At 41.2% G+C, this 16739-nt stretch overlaps 1 protein-coding gene across 1 annotated transcript in view; it reads left to right on the top strand.

Annotated features, from left to right (window-relative positions):
- The window catches only part of LOC143037438 (uncharacterized), a 152861-nt gene that overhangs the window by 16318 nt on the left and 119804 nt on the right, over positions 1 to 16739 (top strand). Inside the window, exon 4 of the mRNA XM_076205659.1 lies at positions 10866 to 10990. Coding sequence (XP_076061774.1) covers positions 10866 to 10990 — 125 coding nt within the window. The remainder of the gene's footprint in view (positions 1 to 10865; positions 10991 to 16739) is intronic.

Genomic DNA, 16739 nt, shown 5'->3' with positions numbered 1-16739 from the left:
AGCAAGTGGATTCGCGACGCTGCCATATCGGCGTCTTGATTATATTTATTGTAGTCGCCCCTGTGTTTTTACATTCTCTCAAATGATTCATTCTCTGTGGTTTTCAAAATTCGCGGGTGAAAGAGAGAACGATCGATATTAGCGGTGACTATATTTTATGACGCGAGTATTATTACGTCACGTCGTACGGCTGGCATTGGCTGCTGCCCGCGAGATTTAAGTTCCGTACTGAAAATACATATTATAGTGTTTGAATATGGCAAAAAGGATAAAAATAATTAAATAAACTACTGTACATGTTTAATAGGCTATATTCAGTATCTCTGGTGGTTAATATACAGGTAGGCTAGGTACAGTGACCACGGAACAGAGTGGGGATCGACTTACGATGAGATCGTCTTACGATGGCTCTATCGAAACCTAATGCCATCGTAAGTCGACGTTTACCTGTATTTTTCATACTGATTATGAAAAACAATTCGTATTTGATTTTTTCCCATTTTTGTGGTCGACTTTTTACTTTGAAAATACCTTTGTAGGCAAAAAACGAGTTAACTCGTCTTCCTATAAAACATATATTTTCACCATAGTTTCTTAATTTTTCTCGTATAAGTTTACCAAAGTAAAGGGGAATGAAAGACATATTTTGTTTTTAATTTTTATTACATTTGCTACCAAAAACATAGCACTATTATAATAATATGCAAATATGAATGAATGAAATTACTTTTTCTGGCATTTGATTATGAATGAAATAATTTGAAATACTGTAAGTTGTTAGCAAAAAATAAAACAAATGACCTTTTGCACATAAAATTCCTTTAGCAAATTTATAAATGAAATTATTTTGCGCAAAGAATCGCATTGTACAGTTTGTTCAGCAAAACAATTAGTCTCTACCAGTACACAGTCAATAATCCTGTTATCGATAAAAAGACTGAAGAATTCGAAAGGACTCATTTTTGTTGGGTCTTCATCAGTCGTAATTCCAGGATTTCCTGTGAATGGGAAACGTGCTGGTGCTGCATTCATGCTGTCCTCTGACAACTCTAGGCTTCTCCAAGCTCTTGCACCACCTTCCTCCTCTGCTCCATCATCACTTGTGGAGAAATAGTCATTGTCTGATGAACTGGCACTGTCATCAGAAGTATTCAAGCTCCTGAGGGAAGGTTCATATTCACTATCTTCCTCAGAATTAGACATTTGGGGTGTAATTTATTTGAAAAAGCCACAAAAAACGAGTGGTAATGTGGATGAAGACTGCACCTGCCCACAGTGGCTGCCGTAGCAAGTCTTACTAGAGTGGCCTTGAACTGCCTGTGCTACCCTATCGCCTCTGCCAAACGTACGATATGACGAGATTACTCGTTTCACATGTAGAATGGCTTAGGAAGGCTCAGAATCGACGAGTAAATACGTCTGTAGCTGGTTTTTGAAGATTAGTTTTAGACGAGTATTCTTGTCGACGACTAAAAAACAAACATTAGGTGAAAATGAGTCTACTCGTTTCTGCCGGGGAAGGGGTTAAAGTACTTATAATTAAAATATGTTGATGATTTTTACTGTGCTTATCCATTATATAATAAGAATTAAGCCATGAAAAAATCAGTCAAATTGGTGAAACTATAAGCAAGTTACAGATATATTTCAAGTCGCCATATCTCCGTTCGATATTTTTTGACTTTTTTTTAATCATAAAAAATCTGAAATACATCAGATTTAGATGAAACTTACAGGAAATATTACATTTAGTAACTGCTAGGGCTGGTTATTCGAATATTTTGAATAAGATGAAAGAGTTAGAAGTAATAATGGAAACAAGACCAAAAAAATGTAATTTTTCATGATTTTTGCCGGACATTAAGATTGAAATGCCTGTATGCAAAAGTATAAAGGAAATTGTTCAATTACTCAATGACCGGCCCTAGGTGTGCCTACTGACTAAACATAGCCAAAATATAAAACAAATTGGTCCACATATTAAGATGCGCACTTTTAAATGTTGCTACAGGTATATGTACATGTGTACATACATCATTCTGTTTCACCTAAAATGTAGGCAACATGGATACCTATTTACCTGAGAAGTTTCAGCTCTTTACTCTAAATAGTTTAGAAAATGACCCCTAGGTGTCGCGTACCCCCTTAACCCCTTCCATATGATACATCACAAGACGTTTAGTAAACTTTGCCATCATATTATAGAGACCAGCATAAAGAAGTATGAGGAACTCTTGGAAAAAACAAGGGAACATGTACAAGCAGCATTAGAAAAGGAAGACCCAACTTTACCGGAAGTAAAAGAAGTAAAAGTTACTATCGATGGTTCGTGGAGTAAGAGAGGATTCACTTCCAAAGGCACCCACTGCTGGTTAAAATAAACCTCTTTCCAATGTCTGGAGGAAGTGGATAGTTTTAGATACTTGGGTGCAAATGTGGCAGGAAAAGGTGGAGTGAAGGTGGAGGTAGAATGTAGAGGCACACAAACACTTGCTGCAGCCACCACAAACACATCACACCCGCTACACTACATAGCAGAACACCCACACACACCAAGAAACATTAAAACTACACCCAAAGACCTTTATTACGCACAGATACTCGCTTCTCTTCCTCCACAACCACCAAATACCAGCCTCCGGAAACATATTCATAATCATATCACTCACTGCTCCATTAACACACTGAAAGACAACACACTGCTGCATGCCAGACCCCTGATATCCACCCTTCTGAATCCTCTCTCCCACGAAAGGACAGAGTCCTTGGCCAGACTGCGATGCGGTCACCACCCAGCACTTCTAAGCTACCAGAAGAGGCTGGACGACCGTGTTGTGAACAGCTGCCCAGGATGTAACACTTCACCCCATACCATACAACACATAATGGAAGACTGCATTATACACAATCATGCACGCAAACAACACAACATACACTCTATAAAGGATTTGTGGGAAAACCCAGTTTCGGCTGTGGCCTTCCTTGGGGAGACGGGACTGCTCGGACAGACAGTCTAGGGAACGACAACAACAACAACAACCCCTTCCATATGATGACACCTATGTAGGCATCATCAGGCACGAGTGGGTATAAGGATGGGCATTGGTGTCTTGATTATATTTATTTAGTAGTTGTAGCTGAGTGACCCCCATATTCTGTGAACTGGCTTGATCATATTTTTCTGTGGTGAATCAAGTAGAGGCGAATCAAGTAGAGAAGAAAAGGTAAAAGGTGCAAATGGAGAGATGATAATGGAAGAGAAGGCAGTAAGGGGAAGATGGGCAGAATATTTTAGGGAGTTGCTAAATGTGAAGGAGGATAGGGAGGGAAAGATAGTTGCAGTGGGAAATGCTAAGAAAATGAGAGTGATGAGTGAGGAAAATGGAGGAGAAATAAGGAAGGATGAAGTGAAGGCAGTTGTTAAGATGATGAAAGCAGGTAAGGCACCTGGTCTGGATGGATGCCATGCAGAATGTCTAAAAAAAGGAGGTACAGTGATGGTGGACTGGCTGGTAAGGTTATTTTATGTTTGCTGGAGAGAGGGTAGAGTGCTGGAGGACTGGAGGAGTGCCTGTATAGTTCCACTTTACAAGGGAAAAGGGGACAAGTGTGAATGTAGTAGTTTCAGAGGGATTAGTTTGTTAAGTGTAGTCGGGAAGGCTTATGGGAGGATCTTGTTTGAGAGGATTAGGAGAGGAACAGAGGGAGTAATTGGTGAGGAACAGTGTGGATTTAGGACGGGTAGAGGTTGTGTAGATCAGATCTTTGTGGTAAGACAAATATGTGAGAAAGCTATAGGAAAGGGGAAGGATGTTTTTTGGGCTTTTATGGATCTGGAAAAGGCTTATGATAGGGTAGACAGAAAGGCACTGTGGGAGGTTATGCAGATATATGGGATAGGAGGAAAGCTTCTAGGACAGGGGTTCTCAGCCTTGCTTGGCTCATGCATCCCTTTCAGCATTTGCCAGAATGTCATTCCCCCCTCCTTTCCAAGATTGTCTGTTTCAAAAGGTGCATTCTAAATAATATGCAGATATTATCGCACAGCGTAACATTTTTCTAATCCTAAGATTAACCTGGGTCAGCACTGGTATAATTCCAGCCCAGGTGACAGGCCAGATAGGCCAGAGCCTATATTTGCTTTCCTCACTCCGTAAACTTAATGTGGTCACAATTCATCCCCAGAAAACCCAAAATTCCCCCCTGGGGGTGAATTTCACCCCTAATGAGAACCCCTGTTCTAGGAGCTGTCAAGAGTTTTTATGAGAGTAGTAGAGCTTGTGTCAGGATTAGAAATGGAGAGAGTGAGTGGTTCGAGGTAAAGGTGGGACTTCGTCAAGGATGCGTTGTGTCGACCTGGCTGTTCAACTTATACATGGATGGGTTACTGCGAGAGGTAAATGCAAGGGTATCAGGTCAGGGATTGGAGATGGTTAAAGAAAATGGAGGAAAGTGGGAGGTGAGCCAGCTGTTGTTTGCTGACGACACTGCGCTTGTGGCAGGATCGGAGGAGGGACTGAGGAAGTTGGTAACAGAGTTTGGGAGAGTATGTGATAGAAGAAAGCTAAAGATAAATGTGGGTAAAAGTAAGGGGATGAGATGTACAAGGGGTGAAAGTGGCAGTAGACTGTAAGTGAGCATTAAGGGAGAGCGACAGGAGGAAGTGGATAGTTTTAGATACTTGGGTGCAAATGTGGCAGGAAAAGGTGGAGTGAAGGTGGAGGTAGAATGTAGATTGAGAGAAGCAAGTAAATGCCTTGGTGGATTGAAGAGTGTAATGAGGAATAGACATTTGGAAATGGATGCTAAGAGGAGACTGTATGAAGGAGTGATTGTGCCAACAGCACTGTATGGGGCAGAAACATGGAACATAAGAGAGTAAGAGAAGAGTTTGAATGTGTTTGAGATGAGGTGTCTGAGAAGTATGATGGGGGTTACTAGGCTAGATAGAGTGAGAAATGAGGAGGTGAGGAGGAGAATGGGGGTGGAAAGGGAGTTGGGAGATAGGGTGGATGAAAGAGTATTAGGATGGTTTGGACACATGGAAAGAATGAGTGAAGAAAGACTAGTAAAAGAGGTATGGAAGGCAGATGTGAAGGGAGTGAACATGAGGGGATGTCCTACGATGAGGTGGATGGATGGGGTGAAAGGGGCTTTGGGGAAGAGGGGAATGTCTGTTGAGGAAGGATGGGAGAGGACAGAAGACAGGGGTGAATGGAGAATGGTTGTATATGGATGATGATGTGATGCATGAGGTGGGATGGGGGGTGAGGTAGTATGTGTGAGCAAAATTTGACGCAGCCTGAAGGGATTTCTCCCCGTTTTCTCCTTTTATGCATGGGGTGACGGAGAGGGGGAGTCGCCGATTTAATGAAGCGGCCTTGCTGTGGATGTGCTGTGTCTTGCGACACTGCTTCTGACCCAGGGCAGTGGACAAGGTGCAGGGAAGACCCGTCATCCAGGAGGTGCTAAGATAAGAGGGAGGGTGGAGGGTGTGGAGTGTATTCAGGGATGGAATGTGTGGGAATGATTTTATGCCTTTTCCTTTTTGGCTACCTCCCTAGTAAGGGGAAAAAAGCCTTAGTATATGTATGTATGAAAAAGAATGAGTAATACAGCTGTACATACATACATATACCAAGGCTTTTTCCCCCTTACAAGGGAGGTAGCCAAAAAGGAAAAGACATAAAATCATTCCCACCCATTCCATCCCTGAATACACTCCACACCCCTCCACCCTCCGTCTTATCTTAGCACCTCCTGGATGACGGGTCATCCCTGCACCTTGTCCATTGCCCTGGGTCAGAAGCAGTGTTGCAAGACACAGCACATCCACAGCAAAGCCGCTTCATTAAATCGGCGACCCCCCCTCTCTGTCCCCCCATGCATAAAAGGAGAAGACGGGGAGAAATCCCTTCAGGCTGCGTCAAATTTTGCTCACACATACTACCTCACCCCCCATCCCACCGCCCATTCCACCTCATGCATCACAACATCATCCATATACAACCATTCTCCATTCACCCCTGTCTTCTGTCCTCTCCCGCCCCTCCTCAACAGACATTCCCCTCTTCCCCAAAGCCCCCTTCACCCCATCCATCCACCTCATCCTAGGACGTCCCCCTCATGTTCACTCCCTCCACATCTGCCTTCCATACCTCTTTTACTAGTCTTTCTTCACTCATTCTTTCCATGTGTCCAAACCATCCTAATACTCTTTCATCAACCCTATCTCCCAACTCCCTTTCCACCCCTGTTCTCCTCCTCACCTCCTCATTTCTCTCTCTATCTAGCCTAGTAACCCCCATCATACTTCTCAGACACCTCATCTCAAACACATTCAAACTCCATCTCTCTTCCTCTCTTATGTTCCATGTTTCTGCCCCATACAGTGCTGTTGGCACAATCACTCCTTCATACAGTCTCCTCTTCGCATCCATTCCCAAATGTCTATTCCTCATTACACTCTTCAATCCACCAAGGCGTTTACTCGCTTCTCTCAATCTACATTCTACCTCCACCTTCACTCCACCTTTTCCTGCCACATTTGCACCCAAGTATCTAAAACTATCCACTTCCTTCAGTCGCTCTCCCTTAATGCTCACTTCCAGTCTACTGCCACTTTCACCCCTTGTACATCTCATCACCTTACTTTTACCCACATTTACAGCTGTAACTTAATATTTTATAGCACAAGTATTGTGGTGCATCATCAAATCATCATACATCAGGCAGCTGATACAACCTGCAAGAATTTGACTTGTATTGAAGAGGTTAACAATACCATTACTTAACCTTGTTGTTTTTCCACAACATCCTTTGATCTTCAATTTGTTATTTAGTTCTTGTAGTGTTTTTCTTTTTATAATTGTAAATCTTAAATGTGTTACTTCTTTGGAAATATTGTTAATGGAGCAAAGAAATTTACTTTCAAGTTCTCTTTTTTTATTTATTTATGTATACCCCATCTAGGGTATTGGTTGTGTGTTATTGTGGGGTTAAAAGCTGCTCAGTATCATGCAGCTGATACTTTAGGGTTTATATGGGGCATCCCTGCAGACCAGATCCACACATCATTTTGGCTATGATAGAGAAAGTCTCTATTCATAGAAAAATGATGCTATTTTATGATACTGAGACTGTCCCTCCATTATGCTGTCCCCCATTCTTAACCCCTTCCATACGGTGCCGCACACGTAGGCGTCATGGACTTAGATCTCGGTGGCAGCAGCCAATGCCAGCCGTACGACGTGTCGTAATAATATTCGCATCATAAAATATAGTCACCGCTTATATCGATCATTCTCTCTTCACCCGTGAATTTTGATAACCATAGAAAATGCGATTACAAAAGAATTAGAAAGAATGTCATTATGGAGGGGCGACTACAGTAAATATAATCACGACGCCGATATGGCAGCCTCGCAAATACACTCGCTCCCCATGACGGCTACGTGTGCGGCACCGTATGGAAGGGGTTAATACTGTCCTGTACCACTTCTCTGAATATTCATTTCCTTTTTTGGCAAACCCTGTGGTAGGGGAAAAGAATACTGCCACTGAGTGTTCCCACTTGAGTCATAGAAGGCGACAAAAATGAGATGGGGATAGGACAAGTCATCCTATTCACTATAGCCCCAAAGGGGACATTCCTAAAAAAAGCAAAGGTATAAGAGGGTCTGGGAGGAGTTTTCCAACCAGAGCCCTAAGGTTTGGCTCTTTTAATGAGCGTGGATGTGGTACAGATAGTAAAAAGGAAGAGGTAGGCATTTTGTTTGTGAGAAGAAAGATGGATATGTTGGCGTTGGGTGAAACTAAGTTGAAAGGGAGTGAAGAGAGGATGTGGGAGAGAAGGGGTGGCTATATTGATAAATGAAGAGATAGGTAAGCTTGTGGTGAAGTAGGAGGTTTCTTCAAGGTTAATATGGATGAAGGTGAAACTGGGAAGGGAGATGTGGGTTCTTGTAAGTGCATATGGGCCTGGTAGTGAGAAGAGTGTAGAGGAAAGGGAGGCTTTTTGGATAGATTTGAATGAGGGCATAGAGGGTTTAGGGGGAAATGTCACTGTAGTGGTATTAGCAGATCTCCATGCTATGGTAGGATATGAACCAATAGATGGAGTGGTTGGGAAGTGTGGAGTTGCAGGAAAAAATCATAGTGGAGAGATGATGGTAATGTGTCTAGAGGGTTGACAATAGCAAACACAGTCTTTAGGAAGAAAGTCAAGCATAAGTACACATGGGAGAAGGTGGTGGATATTGCTTTAATGGACTATATAGTAGTAACCAGGAGAATATTAGGAAGAGTTAAGGATGTACATGTTCTAAGGGGAGAGAGTAGGGGAATATCAGATAATTTTTTTGTTGGAAGGTAAGTTGAGAGTGGATAGATGGAGAAAGAGGAAAAGGACAGAAGATAGGAAGGTGTTTAGAGTAAACTGCTTAAATGAGAAAGAAAAGGAGTACAAGAAGCTGAGAGAAGAGTAGGAGGGAGTGAAGGATAGAATAGAACTAGGAGTGGAGGAGGAATGGGGATGTTTCAAGGAGGGAGTCACAAGGTGTGCAATGTTGGTGTGTGGAACATGGAAGATGGGATGAAATAGAAGGAAGGGTAGTGAGTGGTGGGATGATGAAGCACAGAAAATTGAACAAGAGAAGAAATGAGCATTCACAGATTGGTTACAAAATAGGATGAGAGAATCATATGAGATGTGCAAAGAAAAGAGAAGAGAAGTAAAGCATAACATAAAGGAGGCAAAGAGGACAGCAGATGTGAAATAGGATAAAAGTTTGAAATTAAAAGGTGTTTTGGAAAGAAATTAAGAGAGGAAGAGGAGGCGAATCAAGTAAAGGAGAAAAAGGTAAAAGGTGTAGATGGAGAGATGATGATGGAAGAGAAGGCAGTAAGAGGAAGATGGGCAGAGTATTTTAGGGAGTTGCTAAATGTGAAGGAGGATAGGGAGGGAAAGGTAGTTGCAGTTGGAAACACTAAGAAAATGGCAGTGATGAATGAGGAAAATGGATGAGAAATAAGGAAAGATAGGTGAAAGCAGTTATTAAAATGATGTCATGCAGTGTCTTAGAAAGGGAGGTACAGTGATGGTGGACTGGCTGGTGAGGTTGTTTAATGTTTGTCTAAAAGAGGGTAGAGTACTGGAGGAGTGCCTGTATAGTTCCACTTTACAAGGGAAATAGGGACAAGTGTGAATGTAGTAGTTTCAGAGTGATCAGTTTGTTGAGTGTAGTTGGGAAGGCTTATGGGAGGGTTTTGATTGAGAGGACTAGGAGAGGAACAGAGGGAGTAATTGGTGAGGAACAATGTGGGTTTAGGACAGGTAGGGGTTGTGTGGATCAGAGTTTTGTGGTAAGTCAGATATGTGAGTAAGCTATAGGAAAAGGTAAGGATGTTTTTTGGGCCTTTATGGATGTGGAAAAGGCTTAGGATGGTAGACTGAAGGCATTGTGGGAGGTATTGCAAATATATGGGACAGGAGGAAAGCTATTAAGAGCAGTCAAGAGTTTTTACAAGAGTAGTAGAGCCTGTGTTAGAATTAGAAAAGGAGAGAGTAAGTGTTTTGAGGTAAAAGTGGGACTTTTCCAGGGATGTGTTATGTCACCTTGGTTGTTCAGTTTATACATGGATGGGGTTGTGTGAGAGGTAAACACAAGGGTAATGGGCAGGGTATTGGAGATGGTCAAAGAAAATGTAGAAAAATGGGAGATAAGCCAGTTATTGTTTGCTGATGACACTTGGGTAGGATCAGAAGAGGGATTAAGGAAGTTAGTGATGGAGTTTGGGAAAGTGTGCAAAAGAAGGAAGTTGAAGATAAATGTGGGTAAAAGCACAAGAGGAGAATATGGCAGCAAATTGGAAGTGAGTATTAAGGGAGAGAGACTGGAAAAGTGGATAATTGTAGAAACTTGGGTGTGAATGTGGTGGGAAAGAGAGGAGTGGAGGTGGAGGTAGAATGTAGATTGAGAGATTAAAAAGAGAGGATAAAAAGTGTAATGAGAAATAGACATTTAGGAATGTATGCCAAGAGGAGATTTTATGAAGGAGTGATTATACCAACACATGGAACATAAGAGAGGAAGAATTTAAATGTGTTTTAGATGAAATGCCTGAGAAGTATGGAAGGGGTTACTAGGCTGGATAGATTGAGAAACAAAAAGGTGAGGAGGAGAGTGGGGGTGGAAAGGGAGTTGGGAGATAGTGTTGATGAGAGTATTGGGATGGTTTGGAAAGAATAAGTGAAGAAAGATTAGTAAAAGAGGTGTTGCAGGTAGAGGTGGATGGAGTGAACATGAGGGGGCAACCAAGGATGAGATGGAGGGATGAGTTAAATGGGGTATTAGGAAAGTGGGTAATGTCTGTTGAGGAAGGAAGGGAAAAGACAGATATGTGTGAGTGGAGAATGGTTGTGTATGGATGATGCTGAGATCATGGAAGGGAGTGGGTTGGGGATAATGGAGGGGTGAGGGAATATGGGAGAATGATATTTTGGTGTTGCCCAAAGGGATTTCTCCCCATCCTCTCTTTTTCTGCATGAGGGGACGGAGAGGGGGGGGTCGCCAATTAAATGAAGTGGCTTTGGCATGGATGTACTGTGTCTTGTTATATTGCCTTTGATCTAGGGCAGCATGCAAGATGCAGGGATGACCCATCATCCAGGAGGAGCCAATAAAAGAGGGAGGGAGGGGTGGTAACTGGGAGTGGAGTGGATAGGGATAAAATGGGTGGGAGTGGAATTGTGCCTTTGATTTTGGCTACTTCCCTTGTAAGAGGGGAAAAGCCATTGGTATATGTATGTATGTTTGTATTTTGTTATTATTTTTTCTTTTATAATTTCTATTCCATTATTGTAGGCAATCCATGATGCTGAGTTCCTGGTTGTGTACACTGGAGCTGGAATCTCTACCGCTGCATCCATTCCTGATTATAGAGGGCCCAATGGCATCTGGACTCTAATGCAAAAGGGCATAGATATTGGGTATGTATTTACCTAGTTGTATTTACCTAGTTGTATTTTGCGGGAAGGGGAGCTATGCTCGTGATGTCCCGCCTTTGTATCTTGCAGTGTCTAGTTTGTTTTTAAACTCATGAATGGTTTTTGCGCATACTATTCCATTGTCCAGTTTGTTCCAAGTGTCCAAAACTCTATGAGGAAAACTGTTTTTCTTCAGTTCTCTTCTATAGCTATGTTTTTTTATTTTCTTTCCATGTCCTCTTGTGTTTCTTTTGTCCCAGTTAAGTAAGTTCTCACTATCGAGTACCTCTGTGCCTTTCATGATTCTGTAGATGGTCAATAGGTCACCTCTCTTCTTTGCTCCAGTGTCGGTAACTCCAGTTTAGCCAATCTCTCCTCGTATGATAGGTTTGCAAGTGCAGGTGCCATTTTTGTAGCTGCTCTTTGGATTCTTTCTATTTTCTTTATATTCTTTTTGGTACTGGGGGACCACAATGTCTAGGCCTTATCAATGTAACCAATATTTTTTTCATCATGTCTTCGTCCAAGTATGTAAACGCCACTTTTATTGATCTTAGCAAGTTGTAAGTCTCCCCGACAATTTTGTTAATCTGTATATCATAGGACAAGTCGTTCGTGATAATTACTCCCAAATCTTTTTCGGATCCTACTTTCTTTACTTCTTTGGTTCCAATTGTATATTTTCCTGATATTCTGTTTTTGCTTTTTCCAAACTCCATTATGCTACACTTCTTAGTATTAAAGTCCACTTCCCATTTCTGACTCCAGTTCCATACCCTATTTAGGTCTTCTTGCAGTGCTTCACAGTCCTCATCAGTTTCTATTTTCCTTAGCAGTTTGGCGTCATCGGCAAAGAAGCTCATGTAGCAGTTCACGTCCTCATCCATGTCATTCATATAGATAGCAAACATTATTGGTGCCAGCACAGATCCTTGCGGTACTCCACTGATCACCTCTTTCCAGTCTGAATATTTTTCTCTGAGCACTACTCTCATCTTTCTACCAGTCAGAAAGTCCTCTATCCATTTTAGTAGGTTTCCCTGTATTCCTCCTATGTGTTCCAGCTTTTTTAGTAGTTTTCTGTGTGGTACTTTGTCAAAGGCTTTTTGCAAGTCTAGGAATGCACAATCAGCCCATCCATTTCTTTCTTGCACTATGTCTATTAGTCTTGAGTAAAAGCATATTAAGTTTGTGGAGCATGATCTTCCTTGTCTGAATCCGAATTGTCTTGGGTTTAATATGTCATTGTCTTCCAGATGTTTTACCCATCTATTCTTGATTATTTTCTCACAAATTTTGGCTATGGTGCTTGTTAGTGATACTGGCCTATAGTTGGTGGGTTCTTCTTTGTTTCCTCCTTTGTGTATTGGTACAATGTTAGCGTTTTTCCAGTCCTCGGGTATCTTTCCTTCTTTGAGTGAGCTGTTTATTAAGATGTGTATTTTGTCTGTTAGTTCTTCTTTGCACTCCTTTAGAATCCAATTTGCAATACCGTCCGGGCCATGTGATTTTCTGACATCCAGCCTTGATAAATGTTCTGATATTTCCTTTAGTGATGCTGTAAACTCATTCATGAGGGGAGATTTCTTGTTTTTATCTATGTCACAATTTGGTATTTTCTCCCTGGTGAAAACAGATTTAAAGTGATTGTTCATGACTTCGGCCATCTCTAAATCTTCTGTGTATTCTATGTTTCCTTGGCATAGTTTCACCAATTCCTGTTTGTTTTTAAGTTTACCATTCACATACCGATAGAATAGATTGGGTTGCTCTTTGCATTTGTCTATAATATCCTTCTCATGGTTCCTTTTCTCCTCTCTTCTCACATTAACATACTCATTTCTATAGTTAACATAAATTTGCCATTTGCTTTGTTTTTTGTCTTTTCTCCACTTTTTCCAAGCTTTGTCCCTTCTGTCTTTTGCCTCACTGCATCTTTTGTTGAACCAACATTTAATGTACTCTCTCTCTCGCTTTTGTCTTGATACATGCCTGTTTACCCCTTCATTGTAGTTTTCCATCAATATATTCCATTTCTCTTCCACTGTTGTTTCTTCCCTGTAAAATATTTCCCAGTTTGCATTCCGGAAGAATGTCTTTAGTTTTGTAAAGTCTGTTTTGTTGTACCTCAGTCTTCCTTTCCTATGCTTTTCGTTCCTCTCTATGTCCATTTCTTCCTTTAGTATAGTTTCGATGAGTACATGGTCACTCTTTCCAATTGGTGTCTCATACTGGACTTTATGCACTATTTCAGGCTCTGTTGTAAATATTAGATCTAGTTTCGATGGCTCTTCATTATTTCTGTACCTTGTGTTTTCACGGACCCATTGGGTCATTGTGTACTCCATGGTCATATCTAGCAGTACATTGCCCCACGAGTCATCTCCTCCTTGCACTGTCATGCTGTCCCAACAAATTTCTTTGCAATTGAAGTCCCCCATAACTACCAGATTACCCTTACCCATTAGTATCTCATTGAGTGATTTTCTTGTATCATCTAGCATTTTTGTATGTTCGATTTCTTTCCAAGCGCTTGTTTTTGGAGGCACATAAGTCACCACAAACTTTCTACTTTTCATATTCTTGCCTTCGACTTTTATCATGATCAATTCAGCATTACCTTTGCCCTCTGCAATTTTTGTCACCTTTAGGTCTTTCTTGGCCAAGAACATGATTCCCCCTCCCTGTTTCTTGTTCCTGTTTTTTATCCAGTAGTTGTATAAACCTTGTCCGATAACAGTGGTTGGTATTTCACCTCTTAGTTTAGTCTCTACAATTCCCATTATGTGATAAGTTCTGTTTGTATATACAGTGCACTCTCAACTTCCATTGGGTTTATGTGATAAGAGACCCTTGCAGAAGTAGAAATTCCATGAATGGTTGGTGGCATCCCCCCAATTAATTGCTCTACAGCCATAAAGTTAGAAGATGCATATTTACATTAGTTACTGAAACCCATGCATGTATCCATTTATATACCAATAAGCCAGCCAAAGCATGCACCTACTCCCACCCACCTCTCTCCTACCCATCACCCATTTCCCCTTTATCTTAGCTCCATGTGGATGAAGGATCATACCTGTCTCTTGCCCAATGTTCAGGTCAGAAGCAGTGCAGCAAGACACAACACATCCATAGCAAGGCCTGCCACATCATTTACATGGCAACCTTCCCTCTTTGTCCCCTTATGGGGAAATAGAGAAGACAAAGAGAAATCTCTTTGGACTGCATTAGTGTAGCTATACCCTCTACATTTCCTAAACCCTTATTGTTCCTCTCCTAATCCTCTTAATTTACACTCGTGTGCATTTCTAACTACACTCAAGAAACTGATCCTTCTAAAACTACTACATTCAAATTTGTTTCCCAATTTTCTTTGTAAAGCAGCTCTATACATGTATCTCTATTCCTCAGGAAGATTCCCCTCCTGTAGGTACACATTAAACAACCTCACTAGCCAATCCACTATAAACATTCCTCCCTTTGTCAGATACTTTGTATGACTTCCATCCAAAAGAGGTGCCATACTGGCTTTCATGGTTTTCAATCCTCCTTTTACCACATCTTTACCTGTCCCCATAATCCCCCCCCCCCCCATCATGATAATTTTCCTAGTTCCTTCCACTACCACAATCAATCCTTCCTAACCTTCCTCCACATTCATCAACTCTCTGAAATACTCAACCCATCTTCCCACTATTGCCTTCTCTTCCAACCAGTGTCCATCTGCACCTTTTATCTTTTCCCCTCTACTTTAATCTGTCCCCCTCACTCTCTTCACTTCCATCCAAAAGATGATTTTTATTTATTATTATTTCATTTTCTTTTTTCTTTTCAAAAATTTCTGTCATACTACTTTTTTTTTGCCTCCATCACCCTACATTTTGCTTCTCTCTTCCTGCTGCCAGTTTCCTGGAGGTAGTAGGTCTTCTGCAAGAGACCAGGGCAATGGATTGATCTTTTTGTACCTCTCATGTGCTTCCCTAGTCCTACCTTGCATACAGTCCCCACATATTCGTATTTTCTATTCTACCACTGCCTTCACCTCTTCATCCCACCATTCACTACCCTTTCTTCTGTTCCCTCCCATCCTCCTTACCCCATATACCCTCATTGTACACTTTGTTGCTTCTTCTTTAAAACATACCCATTCTTCTTCTTCTACCTCCCCTATCTCACCACCTCCCATACCTCTCTCAGCTTCTGGTATTCCTTCGCTTTCTTTCTCATTCAATTTGCTAACTCTCATTACCTTTATACCTCTACTTTCCTTCCAATCTCAATTTTCCCCAACCAAAAAATCATCTGACATTCCCCCACTCTTTCCCATGAAAGAATGAATGTCCAGACCTCTTCCTATCTTTTCTTTTGATACATACATATACCAAAGGCTTTTTCCCCCTTACAAGGGAGGTAGCCAACTATATAATCCATTAATACCCTATCAACCACCCTCCTCTGCACCACCCTTTCCCTTGTATATTTATGTTTGGCTCTTCTTAAATTTGGTATTTACCTAGTTGTATCTAGTTGTATTATATGGGAAGGGGAGCTATGCTTGTGGTGACTGGTCTTTGTATTTCGCAACATCTAGTTTGATCTTAAGTTCTTGTATGGTGTTTGCACACACTATTGTTTCATCCAATTTGTTCCAGATATCCAGCACTGTGTGGAAAGCTGTTTTTTTCAGATCTCTTCTATAACTGTCCTTTTTGAGTTTCTTTTCATGTCCCCATGTTTTTCTTCTATTCCAATTTAATAAGTCTTCTCTGTCAAGGACTTCCGTGCCTTTCATGATTCTGTAAATAGCCAGTAGATTGTCTCTTTCTCTTTGATCCAGGGTTGGTAGTTCCAGTTTAGACAATCTATGCTCTTATGTCAATTTTGAAAGTGTTGGTGCCATCTTTGTTGTTGCTCTTTAGATTCTTTCTATTTTTCTTGTATTCTTTTTTGTATTGGGTTTCCATAATGTTGCTGTGTACTCCAATCTTGGTCTTATCAATGTGACTAATATTTCATTTACCATTACCTCATCCAAGTAATTAAAAGCCACCTTTATTGATCTTAGTAAATTGTAGGTTTCTCCAACTATTTTGTTTATATGCTTGTCTGGGGACATGTGTTTGGTGATAGTTACTCCTAGGTCCTTTTCGGAACCAACTTTCTATACTTCCTTTGCACCGATTTTATATTGTCCTGATATTCTTTTTTGCTTTTTCCAAATTCCATAATGCATTTCTTAATGTTGAAGTCCACTTCCCATTTCTGACTCCATTCCCAAACCTTGTTCAGATCTCTGTAGCGATTCACAGTCTTTTTCCATACTTACTTTCCTTAGTAAAGAGGAGAGCAGATGTGAAATGGGATAAGAATATGACAGAAAATTTTGAAAACAATAAAAAGATGTTTTGGAAGGAAATTAAAAGAGAAAAAGGAGGCAAATCAAGTAGAAAAGAAAAGGTAAAAGGTGCAGATGGAGAGATGATAATGGAAGAGAAGGCAGTGAGAGGAAGGTGGGCAGAGTAGTTTAGGGAGTTGCTAAATGTGAAGGAGGATAGGGAGGAAAAGGTAGTTGCAGTGGGAAGCGCTAAGAAAATGAGAGTGATGAGTGAGGAAAATGGAGGAGAAATAGGGAAGGATGAAGTGAAAGCAGCTGTTACGATGATGAGAGCAGGTGAGGCACCTGATCTGGATGGATGCCATGCAGAATGTCTGAAGAAAGGAGGTGCAGTGATGGTGGACTGGCTGGTGA

The sequence above is a fragment of the Oratosquilla oratoria genome, chromosome 22 (assembly GCF_046742065.1).
Source record: "Oratosquilla oratoria isolate Oo_2021 chromosome 22, ASM4674206v1, whole genome shotgun sequence".
In the NCBI taxonomy this organism is placed as follows: Eukaryota; Metazoa; Arthropoda; class Malacostraca; order Stomatopoda; family Squillidae; genus Oratosquilla; species Oratosquilla oratoria.
Note: the sequence above shows the minus strand (reverse complement) of the source record. Positions and strands in the feature narration are given on the sequence as shown.